Source organism: Nyctibius grandis, chromosome 10 (genome assembly GCF_013368605.1).
Source record: "Nyctibius grandis isolate bNycGra1 chromosome 10, bNycGra1.pri, whole genome shotgun sequence".
NCBI classification, from domain to species: Eukaryota; Metazoa; Chordata; class Aves; order Nyctibiiformes; family Nyctibiidae; genus Nyctibius; species Nyctibius grandis.
Genome location: NC_090667.1, coordinates 27456199 through 27470734, shown reverse-complemented (window position 1 = coordinate 27470734; position 14536 = coordinate 27456199). Strand labels below are relative to the sequence as shown.

Genomic DNA, 14536 nt, shown 5'->3' with positions numbered 1-14536 from the left:
TGTCAACAGCAAAACGCTCCCAGGTCACAGGAGATCACACAGACAGTTCATGTGGCTTCCAGCTCAAGGGGACAATCCTGCCTTTCCCAAGCTCTTACAAAAAAAAAAAAGGAAGCAAGACCAGACTGGACCTTTCTAAAGCTACCAGGGTGCAAGCTTTGTGCTCAAGACAGCTTCACAGTTGAGTTAGGTTAAGGCCACCAACAACCCCCCTCACTCTGATTAATACCAGCATTTGCTTTCTTGTACAAGAATCTGTTTTCTTGTATGTAATAAATCTCTGATGCAAGGAGACATTTTACATACCTGTAAGGCAGTGCAGAACAGCTCTCCAGTCTGCTCAGCCTAGGCAGTCCAGCACACTGACCTCTCTCCCAAGGGCTCTGCAGAAGAAGAACATTTTCCCTTTATCAGAATTTCTGAACTGATTTGTAACTCTCAGCAGCTGAGAGCTCCCAGTTAAATGCCTAAGGGAGAGCCACTAAACATTTCTCTGGGCTAGAAGACAGGAGAGAACCAGAGCCAAAGTATTCTCCTTTGAAGGCTCTGGCTATAACAGCTCTGGGGGGCAGCAGGCACAGCTGGAGCATGGCTACCACCTGGTGACGTTAAAAGCCAGTTTCCTTAGGAGACATTTTCCCACCATGTTAGGCGTATGCATCCAACATCATAAGAAAAACTCTCACTTCAGGTTTCAGAAGTGTCTGGACCCATCCTTGAGCTTCCTTCAAGTCCAAAGCTCACTCTCCTTTTACACCAGCCATCTCTTTACTCCCGCAGAGGAGGTAAATCCCCCTGGACCCTGCATCGGGCAGCAGAGACCTGCCTCCTCCACCACACCGCCTGCCTGTCCCAGGACACCAGAACGTCACCCCCAGCCTCTCCCTCCATCGCTCCGCAGCCAGAGCCCGGCGTCCCCAGCTTGGCTCGGCCTGGGCTTTGCTGGATGAATTCAGATGTGTCAGGAAGAGCCTTCCTTTTAACCCAGCTTTGCTACAGGGGCAGCTCTCCTCATCCTGTAACAGGGGTAAAAAGTCTGCGGCTCTCCTGCGGTCTCAAGGGCTATAATAAATATTTGAGAGGAATTAAATGTTGCTCTTTTATTTGATGTGCTTACCCACTCTTTCCCCTCACGTATACTTGAGAACTCCCAGCATTGCTTTGCCTCAGGATGCATTCAGCAGAAGGCTTTAGGTGCTCCTTAATTAATGCCTAATTTGTGTGGGCCTCTGCTTACAATTCTTATGCAAATTGCTCTCAAATTGTGTTCTGTTTTCAGCTGAGCTGAATCCAAGCACTAAAAAGCCAGAAGAGGAAAGACAAATTGAGAAGTACATGTGCAGGTAATAAAGCTTTTCTCTTCCAGGGAGGCTTTGCAATAACCTTGGGTCATGTGTACTACAGGCATAAATTTAGAGAGGTGATAAAGAGCGCTGTAATGGCTGAGTCTTGCAGAACATGCAAGTTAAGAGCTGCTGTTGGAAAGAAGCTACTGATAAACACTCACTGATGTGTGGGTTATTAATGTGATTTTTTTTTATAAACTCTTCTTCCTCTAAGAATACCATAGATTTTTACCAGAGGAGGAAAAAAGAGCTTTTCCATATAATTTAATCATTGGGTATGTTGCCCAGTATTAACACAGCATTTGAGAAAGCCACGTCTAGTGTGATCTGTTTGTAACTTGTGCTCTTTATTACAGTTTGTTGTAGCTGCCTAATTAAAGTTTGTCAGGGAAGTAATCAGTCTTATTTCCATAGTGAGATCAGTTTAATAAGAAGGTAATTTTGCAATTTGTTTTCATTAATTAATTAGGCAAAACCCTATAAAATCCACAGAGTTGGGCATAAACCCAGGGAAGGTGTGACACTAGCTACAGTGTCCGAGGAAAAAGGATGTTTAGTTTACCTCTTGGCATTCTGTTCCTGATGTGGTTTTTGCCCCTGCCAGCTTTAGAGAAGCAAACTCTGTCATATAATGCTTAACCTGGATATCTCTAGTGCACGTTGTCTCCAAACAAACCCCAAAAGAGCATCCTGTGGGGATGTAGGCAGAACAATTAATTAGATTAAGAAAAATCCACCAACATTTGTACACAGGCTTCCTCCAACAGCCCCAGGTGTCCAAGTAAACCAATCTCATACTCCTGGGAAAAGGAACCAAAGAAAGGGTGGGAGCCACCGCTAGAGGAGAAGGAAAGATCTCAGGGTTGGGTTGTAGATCCTTCTACTTATCCCCACTGTAAGAACACTTGGACCGTTTCCAGTACTAGCCAGCTTTGTTTTTCAAACTCAAGCAGAGACCTAGCATACAATCCATTTATCCAGCCCAAGAGCTGTCCTAGCTTTAGCTGCCTTTCCAGAGAGCTCGTATTTCATTTTGTAACACTGACTAATACTTAACAAGCCACGCAGTAGTCACATGCAGCAAGGCAAAACTTCCACCAAAGATCATTTACAGTGATGCTTGTTCTCCTTTGCTCTGGTGATGCTAGGCTGCCCGGATGCCAACTAGCTGCTACGTGCAGGAGGTTGCAAGGGTGGAAGATCTCCTGATATCCTCTACATCATTTATTGATCATTTCAGGACAAGCAGGGGCTTGATTTTGACCAGTGATGAACTTCTGCATCCATTTGGGCTGCCGGTTTTACTGGAGGGTTAGAAACATGCCTACTTGAGGAGCTGCTTCCCTCTACCCAAGAGGTCCTGGTCTCTCATTGATTTCAGCAGCAGCTTCACAGGAGCATTTGCTGTGGCTTGTGTTCCTCTAGACATCAAGATCCGGTGGAGAGCAACTGAGAAAGCTGGATCATGGCAGGGGGAATAAAATGAAGAGGAAATTACAAGTGCAAATTGGTCCCTTGGCTCCAGGGGTTGCACTGTGGGTGTTAGAAACGTGAAGGTGCCACCTCTCCCTCCAAGGGGCTGCAGCTCGTGCTGTCATTGCATGAGGAGCCATCATGGAGGACAGCTTGGGCAGTGGGGGTCCCTGCCTGCCCAGAGGCCCTCGGTACTCCAGGCCCTGTTTGAGAGTCACTGTCTCTTTGACAAGCCATTACACGCTCATTCGCTATAAAACCCACTTTGCGTTTTGGCTCACAGGAACCAAGCACCGCCTGTGATTCTCTGTGCAGGAGATCCTTTCCAAGTTGGTCTTTTTGGGACCTTTGAATGGGAGGAACAATGACCAAGGCAGTACACCAGATAGGCACAACCAGCCTCTGCTACAGACAACCGGTGCTGGGCTTGGGCCAGTCCATTGAGTTTCTTTATGTTCACTTTGGAGGATCACAGTTTCACCTCCTCCGTACGTGCTGGATGCTGGCACTGACTCTCATTATGGATATGCATAGCTTAAACTCACTCCTACAATAACAATGAATAAAAGGTAAGTCCCATGACTCTGAATCTGTCTAAGTCTAATGGCTGTTTTGTGTGGTTGGGGATTAGAGAGGCAGCCTGATGTATCTGGCTGCTGAACACCATTTGCTGTTCACCTTTGCTGGAGGAGGAGTCAGAACTAGGGCTATAAACACTTGCAGGGTGAGGGAACAGCAGATGATCAAAGCGAGGAGAGACGACATAGCTTCACTGGAAATCTTGTAAACCACTGACTGCAGTAAAAGTCAACACAGGAATTAAAAGATGTCAGTTTAGAAAGCAATAAAAACACCATCTATTCTCTGTCTAGCTTCCCTGACTGAGCTTGAAACAAAGAGATTTTCTTTTTTCCAGGAGACATTTCAGAGTGCTCCTTTGTGGCTCACAAACTGTCACACTTTGGAGAGAACATAATTCTGGGATGAAGCCTTTCATCTGCTCTGTAGTGAGCTCCTAAGGGGATGCACCATGTAGCACCTTTTTGAGTCATTCCAACACTCATGGAGAAGGTTTTCCTACCATGTAGCCACAATTTAACTGCTGCCTTGGTGGGCTATGATGCAAACCTCTACCTCTCTCTGCAAAGTGACCTGCTGCAATAACCCCTTGAGTGGATGTAGCAAGCAGCTGCTGAGAAGCTTTCATGGGCCACGACACAGGGAAGTACCGAGGTGGGGTGTGCATCGCACACATACTTGCAAAGTGTGTGCAACCAAGGCAAGTTTTATTTTAAGTGAAAAAGTAACACAGCACTTACTTTGAGGGAGGAGGAGACAGGCAAAATGTCTCTCAGACTGCAAGGTTTCCTCAGTGCCCCAGACAGGAGGTCTTTCTGAAGGTGCAATAACAGCAAGATGGTTGGGGAGCGTACTTCTCTTTCCTGAAAGATTTACACAAAATTGCATGCACAGTGCGTGTGGCCTTGGGCTCCTGGCAGAAAGTTCAACATGCAAAACTCTGCCGTGGCTCAGCCCTGAAAGTCAGCGGGCTGGATGCAAGAGCTCCCCTGCAATCTGGGAGAGCACCTGAGAGATTAGACTAAAGCCAGATTTTTCAAAACTTTCCGAGTCCAGCAGGCCATAGAGTTAAGGTCAGATATGAAGAAAGAGGTCATGGGGAGAAGCTGTAGGTGTGCTAACTAAAGTACGAGAATGAATCTTCCTTCCTGAGCTGATATTTGGAAATAGAAGCTGAATTCTGAGGCTGAAGCTCTCCCTGACTGCCATTTCTCCTCTGGCAGTCATTTGAAAGCTCATGTAACTGCAGAAATGACTCAGACTTCTCAGAACAGAACTTTAAACTCAGATCCAAAGTCTGCAGAGCCTCCCAGGGTGGCTGTTCACACCTGGACAGTGTAGCTGCACAAATCCCAACCCAACCCCAAGCCCACAGAAGTCGGGTTTTGACTCTCTGCTCTTCATGCTGCCTTCACTTCTAGGGGGTATCAGATATTGATATGATGTTCACACTTGCTGAGACAGAGGAGCCTGCAGATTTCATGGATTTAGCTGCCTGCTCAACTCCTTAGCACTCGCGTGGGTTCTGCTATGGCTATGAGAAATCGATGATGAACTCCCAGTGCTTCCAATCGGAGCAAGGTAGGAACCAAAATAAAGCACAGTAGTAACCTTTAAAGCAAGCTTTTAGCCAGCTCCCCAAAGATGCAGCCAGACATGCTATCTATGCCAGATCAGCTTCGAAGCCGTTAGCTGAGTGCTCAGGGCAGCCACAAATAGTCTGAGTTAATAAAAGAGCATCCGCCACAGCCAAGCTGCAAACTTCTGCCTACTCCTAACTATAAGAAGATACTGGGGCTCTTCCAAGTGCATCCTTCTGATTTTGAGCATCAGGTGGGATTTTCAAGGACAGATGCAGATAAAGCCTTGCACATCCTATTCACTTTGTGCAGAAACTCTTGCAGAAACCATCATGGTGCCTCTTGGCAAGCCATGGTCTTCTGTGCGAGAAGCCCAGTGTAGACTGGCATCCAGTTCCAGCTCTGTTACATGCACTGAGCAAGGCACTTGGTTTTCCTGTGCCTCTGATTCCTTCTCTACCATCTGAATATCTTCGCTATTGGGTTGTTCAGGAATTGCTTCTTACTTTGAATTTTCTCTGTGCTTAGCACAAGGGGCTTTTGATCGAAGCCAGAGACTGGAGATGCTAGGGCACAACACACTCCATTAGAATAAAAAGGGTTTGCATATGATGAGATGACAGAATGAACTGATCTGATAAGAGGTTCTTAAGTCATTAATTCAAGTCATGCAGGATTAAGAAACATTTCAGCAATAACAGAAACTGTGTTAGGGCCTTAGCAATTTCAAGAACTCTTTCTTAATTGTCTTCACAACGTTGTTCCTTTTGGCTTTTTGTTATAACAGAGGGATATTAGGAAATTTATGCTTTCAAAGTCACCCGTGCCTCCCAAACAAGCTTTTCAGGGCTGTGCTATATTTTCTTTACTTTAGTAATGGGAAAAGCCTTCTAGGGACTCTCACATTCAATCCATGTTTCTACCCCAGAAAAGGAGTTGAAGTTCCTTCCATAGTGATCACTGAATGAAGAGGTCAGCTGGAGGAGGAAATAAAAATAAGTAAATGCTCCTTTCAGAAGGGATAATGGTGGGTTGGAAACCACACAGACTAAAGTCAATGTTTACCAAAGGCTGCAACAGATTTTGCCATCGCTGCCAATTGTGAAACCCATCACCGGTATCACTCTGCTCGGGGCTGGAGAACCCTGGGGTGACTGGGAGAGCCCTGGGGAGCCGACTGGCCATGCCATGCATGCTGCTGCCCTGAAGGGAGGTGGGGCTGGATGCTCTTGCAGCAGTTTCCCCATCATCCCCCTGCACTGGTGCGGGAGATGATGGAGAGGTCTGGGAGAGCGCGGGCTGCCTTCCCCCAGCACGGAGCTGGGCTGGGGGCTGCACCAGGCTGCTAACTGGTGTTGAGGCCTCAGGACTCATTGAGAGCCAGGCCAGAGCACACCCTCCCAAAGCACGTACATAGCCCTGAGCACCAACATTTCCCTCCACGGACCGTTCCTACACAGGAGGGAGTTCAGCCAGGTTTGGACGAGACTTTATTTCATTTAAAAGGGAACAGCACAGTGTATCCAGGCACTCCGTGTCATCTCTGTGTGTGGTACCCTCCTGCTTTCCTTATAAAGCGCGAAGCCATTTCTTCTTTTAAAGCACTGATCATTTTGTGGTTTTCACACTTTTGATCTCCTGCAGCAGGTCAGACATTAGAGTGAGACTGACTAACAAGATCATGAAATCTTCAAAATCAATTTTGTTCTGTGACTCCTCATCCAGGGCAGAAATTATTTCCTGGTATTTTGGTTTGTTTTCTTGGCCCTGTGGAGAATTTTAAATGAAAAAAAAAAAAAAAGGTTAAGCATGAAGTCCCTTTTATGCAATATATAAAAAAAAAGACAGACATCTATGTAAAAATTCAGGTATTTTCTATCTTCCCATTCGGGTTTCTGTGTCCACATTCACATTAGTTTTTCTAAAGGTATCCCAAGAAACTCAAACAGAAATATTTTTGCAATCAGACAGGAGAATAACCAGTCCCCAAAGTTTCCACCTGAATCCAGAATACATCTTTTAAAAGATACCTGGTCATGACTGAAAATGTGGCAGAGATGAACGTAGCTGGTTACTGCTAGAAGAAAATCTGCAAGAACTTCACAGCCACAGGTGCCGATATAGCTGATTTTCACCATAGCTGGCTGTTTTTCACTGCACCTTGTGGGGGGGTCAGTGATGGATGGAGAGATGCTCTCTGCTCCCTTTGTCCCAGCAGCCCCACCAGTGCCCACAGTGTGTGCAGCTCTGCAGCACAGGGCTGGCTCTCCTGGGGCTGGGTCAGTGCTCTGGCAAACTGCCAAGTGCTTCATTAAATGCAGTGGGTTTCTTCTCTTCATAAATACAGTCTCTTCTCATTGTCTGAAGGGGTTTGGTTTGTTTGTTTTCTCTTTAAAAATTGCAAGCAGGCATGTCAACAGTGGTTTACTGCTGCCCGCCCCCCCCCATAGCCCTGTGTTAAATACAGGTTCAACATAAAACAACTAATTCACTGAAGATATTTGTACCAAATCACTAAAAATCTCACTTGTGATTACCTCGTGGACTGATGCCCACCCTGCTGCAAGACAGAGCCCGAGGCGCCATTCCTGCACCCAAAGCACCCAGCTGGTGCTGGCCCAGTGTCACCCACTTGCCCAAACCCCCTCACCTGTATGAAACCCCCAAACTGGGTTTGCAGCAGGCTTTTGGTTTCAGCTTTGCTGAGTTTGCCCTCAGGGTCAGCAGAGTTGTTGTACACCAAAGCTGCAGTAGCAAAAGCTTTTTCAAGGTCTGAGCCTTTTCCTAGAGCTAGGAAGGGGAAAAAAAGTTACCAGCCTATCAGAAAAAGTGGCATTTGAGATATAATTGAAAGGAATGTGTCAGAACTATCCTGAGTGGGTGGAAAACTGTGTAGTTTCATTAAAGTTAATGAGACTGAAACTGTTTATACCCACAGAGGACCTGTTCCAGATTTTATTTGGAGTGGGCCAGCAACATGCCTCACGTCCCACGGAAACACACCCCAAAAGGGAGCTTTCAATCAGAGCTGGGGCACGCAGCAGTGGTAATGCAAGGTGATGTGTGAGACCCATCTGGTCTGCCCTCACGTTGGGCACCCAGCAAGGACCTGCCACGCCATGCGAACAGGCCACACTGGCCATCTTTTGGGCGCGTTTGGGCTCCCAGGATCCTTTGTCAGGGAAACGTGGCCCATCTGGAAGTCTGGCTGAACAGAAATGCCCGTGTCTGAGCATCAGCGCTGCACTTCAGCGTTACAGTCTGCTTGGGATTTTGGCTGGAATATTTGGCTGCATTCACCCTCCCACTCCTGAGCCACATCCTAAAGACTGGAAGCTCACAGTCCTCAGTTACCATCAGGTACCACAGATGATTTGGGTTGTGGGTTTTAAGGGAAAAGCAAGCAGGAGAGGAGATGCGGATCAATGCAAGAGCACGTTGCACAGGGACCCGTGAGGCACTCTCATCTTACACCGGCCAAGGGTCTGCACCATCTGCTAAGTCACCAGGATTCACTGTACTTGGGCTGTGGCCTTGGAAGACCTGAACCCCCAAGGGGCAACGAATGGGTCCCCTTACCTTTTATTGACGCCAGCTGCTTGGCTATAGGTATGCTGGTAGTGAGAGAGAAGAGAGGCACAGTTATCGCCTGGTGAATTTTGTGTGTGTATATAGTTTCTCCATGAGTGGGCTTGCTCATTTCTGTTTCATTTGATCCCCCAAGAACTCAGGGCTTCCTAAGGGAGACTGGCTTTCCTTCACAGTGGAAACGAAAATGGCCTTTACAAGTAGCACACAACATCACACAGCTCCTAATTCTTCACCTAAGCAAGTAGCCTGGAGTTGTTATTAAAGGTGCCTATTAAATAATTTTAAGAGAGGGGCATTGCAACATCCTTCAAGTCATTTCTTGAGAAGATGAAAGAGCTCCAGGAAGTTTGTCAGTTTTAAGCCCATCCTCAGGGAAGTATAGAGGGGTCTGTAATCCCCCACTCACCAGCACTCCCAGTTTGGAGCAGACACATAGCTTTTATTCCCAGCAGGACTCAGATCTGCAAGAAGCAACTCCCTGCTTTCTATTAAAACTTAAAGCCTGCTTACTTTTGCTAAAGTGCTGGAAACTAATTACAGAGCAGCCAACGTACAGCAGAAGAGATTGCTTGTGATAGCGACAAACACATCCAGATAATGAATTTCAAGACAAATGGCAGATCACCAGAGAGGCAACGAACAAAGTGATGACTTACCGCTTGGGCATGTCTCCTGCAGCCAAAGGGCTTTTTTTGGTGGAAGCAGGAGCTGGCTGATTGACCGAGTACTGCTTCGTGCTGGGAATGCTTGCTCTGCAGCCACACATCTCGAGGCTGGCGTGTTTGTGATCTCTAAGCAACTCGAGTAATAGCAAACAGGTGAATTCAAGCTCTGCCCTGTGAAAGCAGCCTGCTTGCCCTATCAGTAATGTAAACACCACCTGGTGATCACGGAGCTGGCTAAGTACATTGGTCTGAAGCAGCCCCTGTAAGGCAGCACTGCTAGGTTGGCAAGTAGCGTGGCTTTGATTTTATGTGAGAATTTGACAGAAACAAACCAAATTAATGGAGCCTGAGTCCTCTTAGGTCTTAGGGATGTAACTTTGCATCAGGAATAACTAAGACACTGAATCCATTCTGCTATACCCATTATCATATTAATGGGAAACCTTTCTAGCATGGGCTAATTTAACTTGCCCCAAGCTATAAAGTGAGTTGTTCCCATAGACAGTCAGAAACCAAGCATCTCCTAATTCTGACCCGGCATTTATCTTAGGTGAGCACGCTCCTGCTCTAACATTTATTCCCCTGGCGCAGTGCAAAGAGGAGCTCTGTTCTTCCTCTGAACCTCTTGCAAAGCAGCATCCAGCACGGAGCTTCTGCTTCGGTTTCCACCCGGACGGATGCTGCCTGCTTCCCAAAGCAGCATGGAGCCATATGGCAGAGCAGTCGCACATCAGAGGAACTGGAAGGGCTCCGATGAACTTTGTTATTTATTGGCATGGATATCGCTGTTAGAAAACACACAGCTTATCACGCTGCCTACCTCTGTGCATGGTCTCCTTTCTGCGGATCCTTTGCCTGGAGGTGTCCAGACAGGATAACTTTGACCTAAAAGACCAAGTGGCCTTTTTAATCCCAGGGTGGTCTGTTAATAGGCAGTGACTTCAACTACCTCATCCAGCTCATCATTCCTGGTGAAAGGATACAATACTGATGTTAAAACTACCCAGAATGAGACTTTATGTAACAGGACAAGCAAAGGAGACTGCAACAGATGGCCTAGAGAATTAAAATGTTTTCCTCATTTAGTAGAAGCTAAATTACTGAAGGCTAATGAATAAGGATGTTCACCACCTTACTGTTCCTGGATTTTAATTATCTTAAAAAGCATGGGAAAAGAGAACCTTTAATTTTCCATCTAAGAGTGTCATTACTCAAACAATTCAGAGCCTTTTTCTGAGAGGTTTAAGCTGTCTTAGATCTCTAGTGCTTTCTTTAGGACTGGCTCATGAATAAAACAGAGCTTGTAATTGCAATGACGCAGCCAAAACACATATAATCAATGCTCATTATCCCATCAATTAACACACTAAAATTAAACAAGAATTCAGGCTTAGTAATCTGCCATCAGCCAAAAAAAAAAAAAAAAGAGTCTTGATATCATGTTGAAGTGATAATTCCCTTTCACATCTGTTGAACCATACAACAAGGCATGAAAAGCCTCACATCCCGGTTAATCCGCAGAATGGTAATGTTTGCTCTTAGCATCCAAGGTAAAAATGAGAGCGAGAAACAGACTCTGTTGCATGTTTATTGGCTACAGGCAGTGCTGTGAGCTAGCTGGCAAAGCCAGCCCTCTGCGTTTTGGGCTCTTTCCACCGCAGATCAGATTTCAGCTCGCAGGTTTTTTTAATCTAACCGACTTTTGAGAGCCTGAGCTCTAGAACAGGTGATTTGCTTTGCTGCGGCAGTAACAAGTTCAAGCAAGCCCAGGGTACATTATCCCTCTAGGATATACTAATTAGTGTACGCAGGAGCATTAGTGCCTAACAGATAAAGGGTAGCACGAGGATAACCCTTGCCTTCGCAGCTGATCAGCTTTGGAGACAGCAAGAACTTGGCTGTATGTGTTGCTCAAGTATTCTGGTCAGCAAGGTGTGCAGGGAGCCAGGCCATCTGCTCTGTATCTATTTTGATACACTCTATTTATGTTTGAAATATCCCAGGTGCTTTTATCGGTCAATTTTTAGCATGTTTCACACGTTAACAATATTATCTGCATGAAATATGCAACCCGATACTTAAAACAGCAAAATCTTTACAGGCAGCTCACTTAAAATGATTGCCACTGCAAAAAGCCGCAGACTCCACTTCACTTTTGGTACTTTCCCAGAGCTTTCCCATCCTTTCCAAGTACTTTCTGCAATTCAAGACAACTTATGTTGCGAAACAGTTGTGTGTGGTGGAGCCCTGGCTCCCTTGGAGATGACCCTACAACACTGGGCAGGGACAGGTGTGGGCATGCAGGCATAGCTGAGGGACAGAGGCACAAGGGAACACCTAAAACCAAAGGTGTATTCACACCATTAGCCATTCAGACTGCATTTCTTCAGCAAACCCTTCAGCAGCTGCAGGAGAAGTGCTGCTAACTTGCACCCAAGGAGGTAATAGCTTGATTTCTCTGTGACCAGAATACGGTCATTTTTATCTTACATCATACGTGTATTTTTTTCCAAAGAGCCAAGACTGAGAAGCACCCCCACTCCATCTTAGCCCAAAGCAGGACTGGCTGCCACAGCCTTATACTATTACAATTGTGTATCAAAATGCTAAGATCTTCATACTGAGGATGGATGCTGTTGATGAATGATGGGACAATCAACACCAGATATTAATACTAAAATGTAGATTATTGCTGCTGTTAGAAAATTCCAGGAGGAAAAGCTCTTTGGTTTAGTAGAAGGAGAGAATAAAAAGTAATCCTTAAAAAGAATAGTTAAGTCAGGGAGAGCATAAAGCTAAGTAGCCCATCCGTTCACATATATAAAGATTTTGACTCAAATCTGGCTTCAAACTAGTAGACAGAGGACTAGATGCTTATGACATGATATGGCATAATATGAGAACAACTTTTTCAGAAAAGGATGAAACAATACGTGGCAGTTCTTACTCGGTAGTTCTTTATCTGTCTGTAATATTAACTGCGAACCTCTGGAGATACAGTCAGGAGCAGACTACAGAGAGGTGCAATGTGTGTTGCATACGACTGCCTCTTTCATCAGCACTTCAGAGTTTCAGCCAAGAATAATTCAGAGCTAAAGCCTGAATTGCTCATTCAAATTGAGAGCATATACAGATTGGAAATAATTAAACTAATCGGGTCAGGCAATTGCAATATGAATTCATGCAACAGGAGCATAAACTTTCTCCAAGTCCTGGCCATCACCGAGGCTCTGTTACGGGCAGCTCGATGGCCACATTGAAGGAGATTTCATCTGTCATCAGGAAGGTATTGCACAATAAAAAAATACCCTGTCAAGTAAGGGCACAGCCCTGCAGGCTGGATTTGCATCTAAACTCATCCTTGTCTCCTTGGTGTGCTGGGCAGGGAGCAAAGCAGGCTGCTGAGCCACCGGCTACCGAGACTCCACAATCCCTCCCCTCTCCATCATCTCCCCACGCCGGGTACTATACTGCAGCTTTGCAAACTGCCTCCCCTCCCCAGTCAAGAGCAATGGGGAAACCCTAAACCAGCGCGTAAGCATGCCTATTCCTTGGCCGCTGAGGCACCTGGAGAGAAAGTCCTGTGCTCCCACCTCCCCTGCCACACTCGCAGAGGAACCTGCCTCTCCTCCACAGCTCTACACTTGATAACGCAAACACGCACCCATCTCCGGTAGCTGAGAAATGGGCTATAAAGAGAAACACATGGGAAAACAGGAGGGACAGCACAGAAGATCAAGGAACATGTTTTTTCCCAGGCTGACCTAGTTATTTAACTAACTGGCAGAGATACTCACTAATGATGAAGCAGGAAGGCAATCAGTCTGCCAGCAGCAGTTTCACAGAGGACGCTCGAGTTTACTTAGCTACTTGTCTTAAACCCAGAAAACATCAAATAGAGTCTTTTCCATCTTGCTCCTCAACACTTTGCTATACAGTCATTATTCCCAGTTCAAATAAGCTTCCAATTTCTCAACGATTGCCAAAGGATGTGATAAGACTCGAATCCAGAGGAACATGGAGGAAACATTCAGATACATTTTCTTATATAACACAGTCAAGTGAATGCATCTTTTTTGTTTTCACTTTTGCTGCTGCTGTACTATATTAATCTGAGAAGCTGTAGATGAAGAGATTTTTCATCCCTCCTAATTCACAGTGAAGACTATAATCCCCAAAGGATAACAACCAGCTCAACTGTTTGGTGTGGCAGCAAGGAGCTAACCTACCTGTGAATGTCTGGCCAGCTAGGTAAAGCAAAGGACAAGTCTTTCACAAAAACACGTGCCTCTTTCACCGCTTTTGTCAACTCTTCCACCAGCTCTGCCCTTCATGAGAAAATCTTAGATGTGGAGTTCTGCAAATAATACCCAAAATAAGTCATCATCTTAATTCTGTCCCCAGCCTTGTATTAGAAACTGCCCTTTCTCCAGGGATGTCACCTCTGGAGGATGTGAAAGCTGCAGTTCCTGTGCTCACATGGTTACACAAGAATTTCAGCTTGTTTGAAATGCAGGAATGAACCTAAGCAAAACTCAAGTTTCTTACCCTCAGCATTGGATAGAAAAGTTTGGAAATGGGACCCTGCTGATCTAGGTGGAAAAGTTGATGAAGAGAAAGCTAGTTGACACTTCTATTTCTAGTGGAGAGGCTTAGATGACCAAACTTGGGATGTTCCTGGACCACAAAGTGGATTTCAAAAAAAAAAAAAGAGGAGAAGTAGGAGTATGTGGGAGGGGGCATGAAGAGCTTACATCCCATCCCCAGTCCTTGCCACACAGATTTCACTTTTTCCTGGCTTGCCTATATCTAACTTTTTCCAAACTTAAGCAAGGAACAAAAGCACTGAAAGCCAAAATAAAATTTTTCATTGACCCAGAAAATTGTATTTTGCTCCCATTTGGAATACCAGGACATTTAGATACTCCAGTTTGTCCTCTCTACAGCTCACACATGGCTTTCCAGCAATCCACAGAACTGGGATAGGTAGCACAGAACTGGGCTAGTCCTACTGACAGGTGGAATGAGAGGTAAAGAGGCAGGCAGGTATTCAGTTGTACAGTTTTAATTTTTTCTTTGAAATTGTGATACTGACTTTTAATGACAAGTGTCTGTAGAAGTGTTATACTCCACTGTACATTAAAACAATCCTCATAAAAGTGTTGGAAAACAGTAAGACTATGACCAATAAGGTCAAGAACAGGAATAGTTAGTTATCTTTAATAGTTACCTTATTACTTTGCAGTAAAATTTTAATATTAACATACTCTGAAAACATGCATTGTATGCAATAACTTTATTA

The 14536-nt window shown here is 45.3% G+C and overlaps 1 protein-coding gene across 1 annotated transcript; it reads right to left on the bottom strand.

Moving 5' to 3' along the window:
- Positions 1-6586: 6586 nt before the first annotated feature.
- Positions 6587-9335, bottom strand: SNTN (sentan, cilia apical structure protein). The gene is made up of 4 exons (XM_068409668.1): positions 9226-9335; positions 8558-8592; positions 7629-7768; positions 6587-6745 (listed from the first exon to the last, which is right to left on the bottom strand). The coding sequence occupies exons 1-4, from the start codon at positions 9333-9335 to the stop codon at positions 6587-6589; spliced, it is 444 nt and encodes a 147-aa protein (XP_068265769.1).
- Between the last annotated feature and the right edge of the window lie 5201 nt (positions 9336-14536).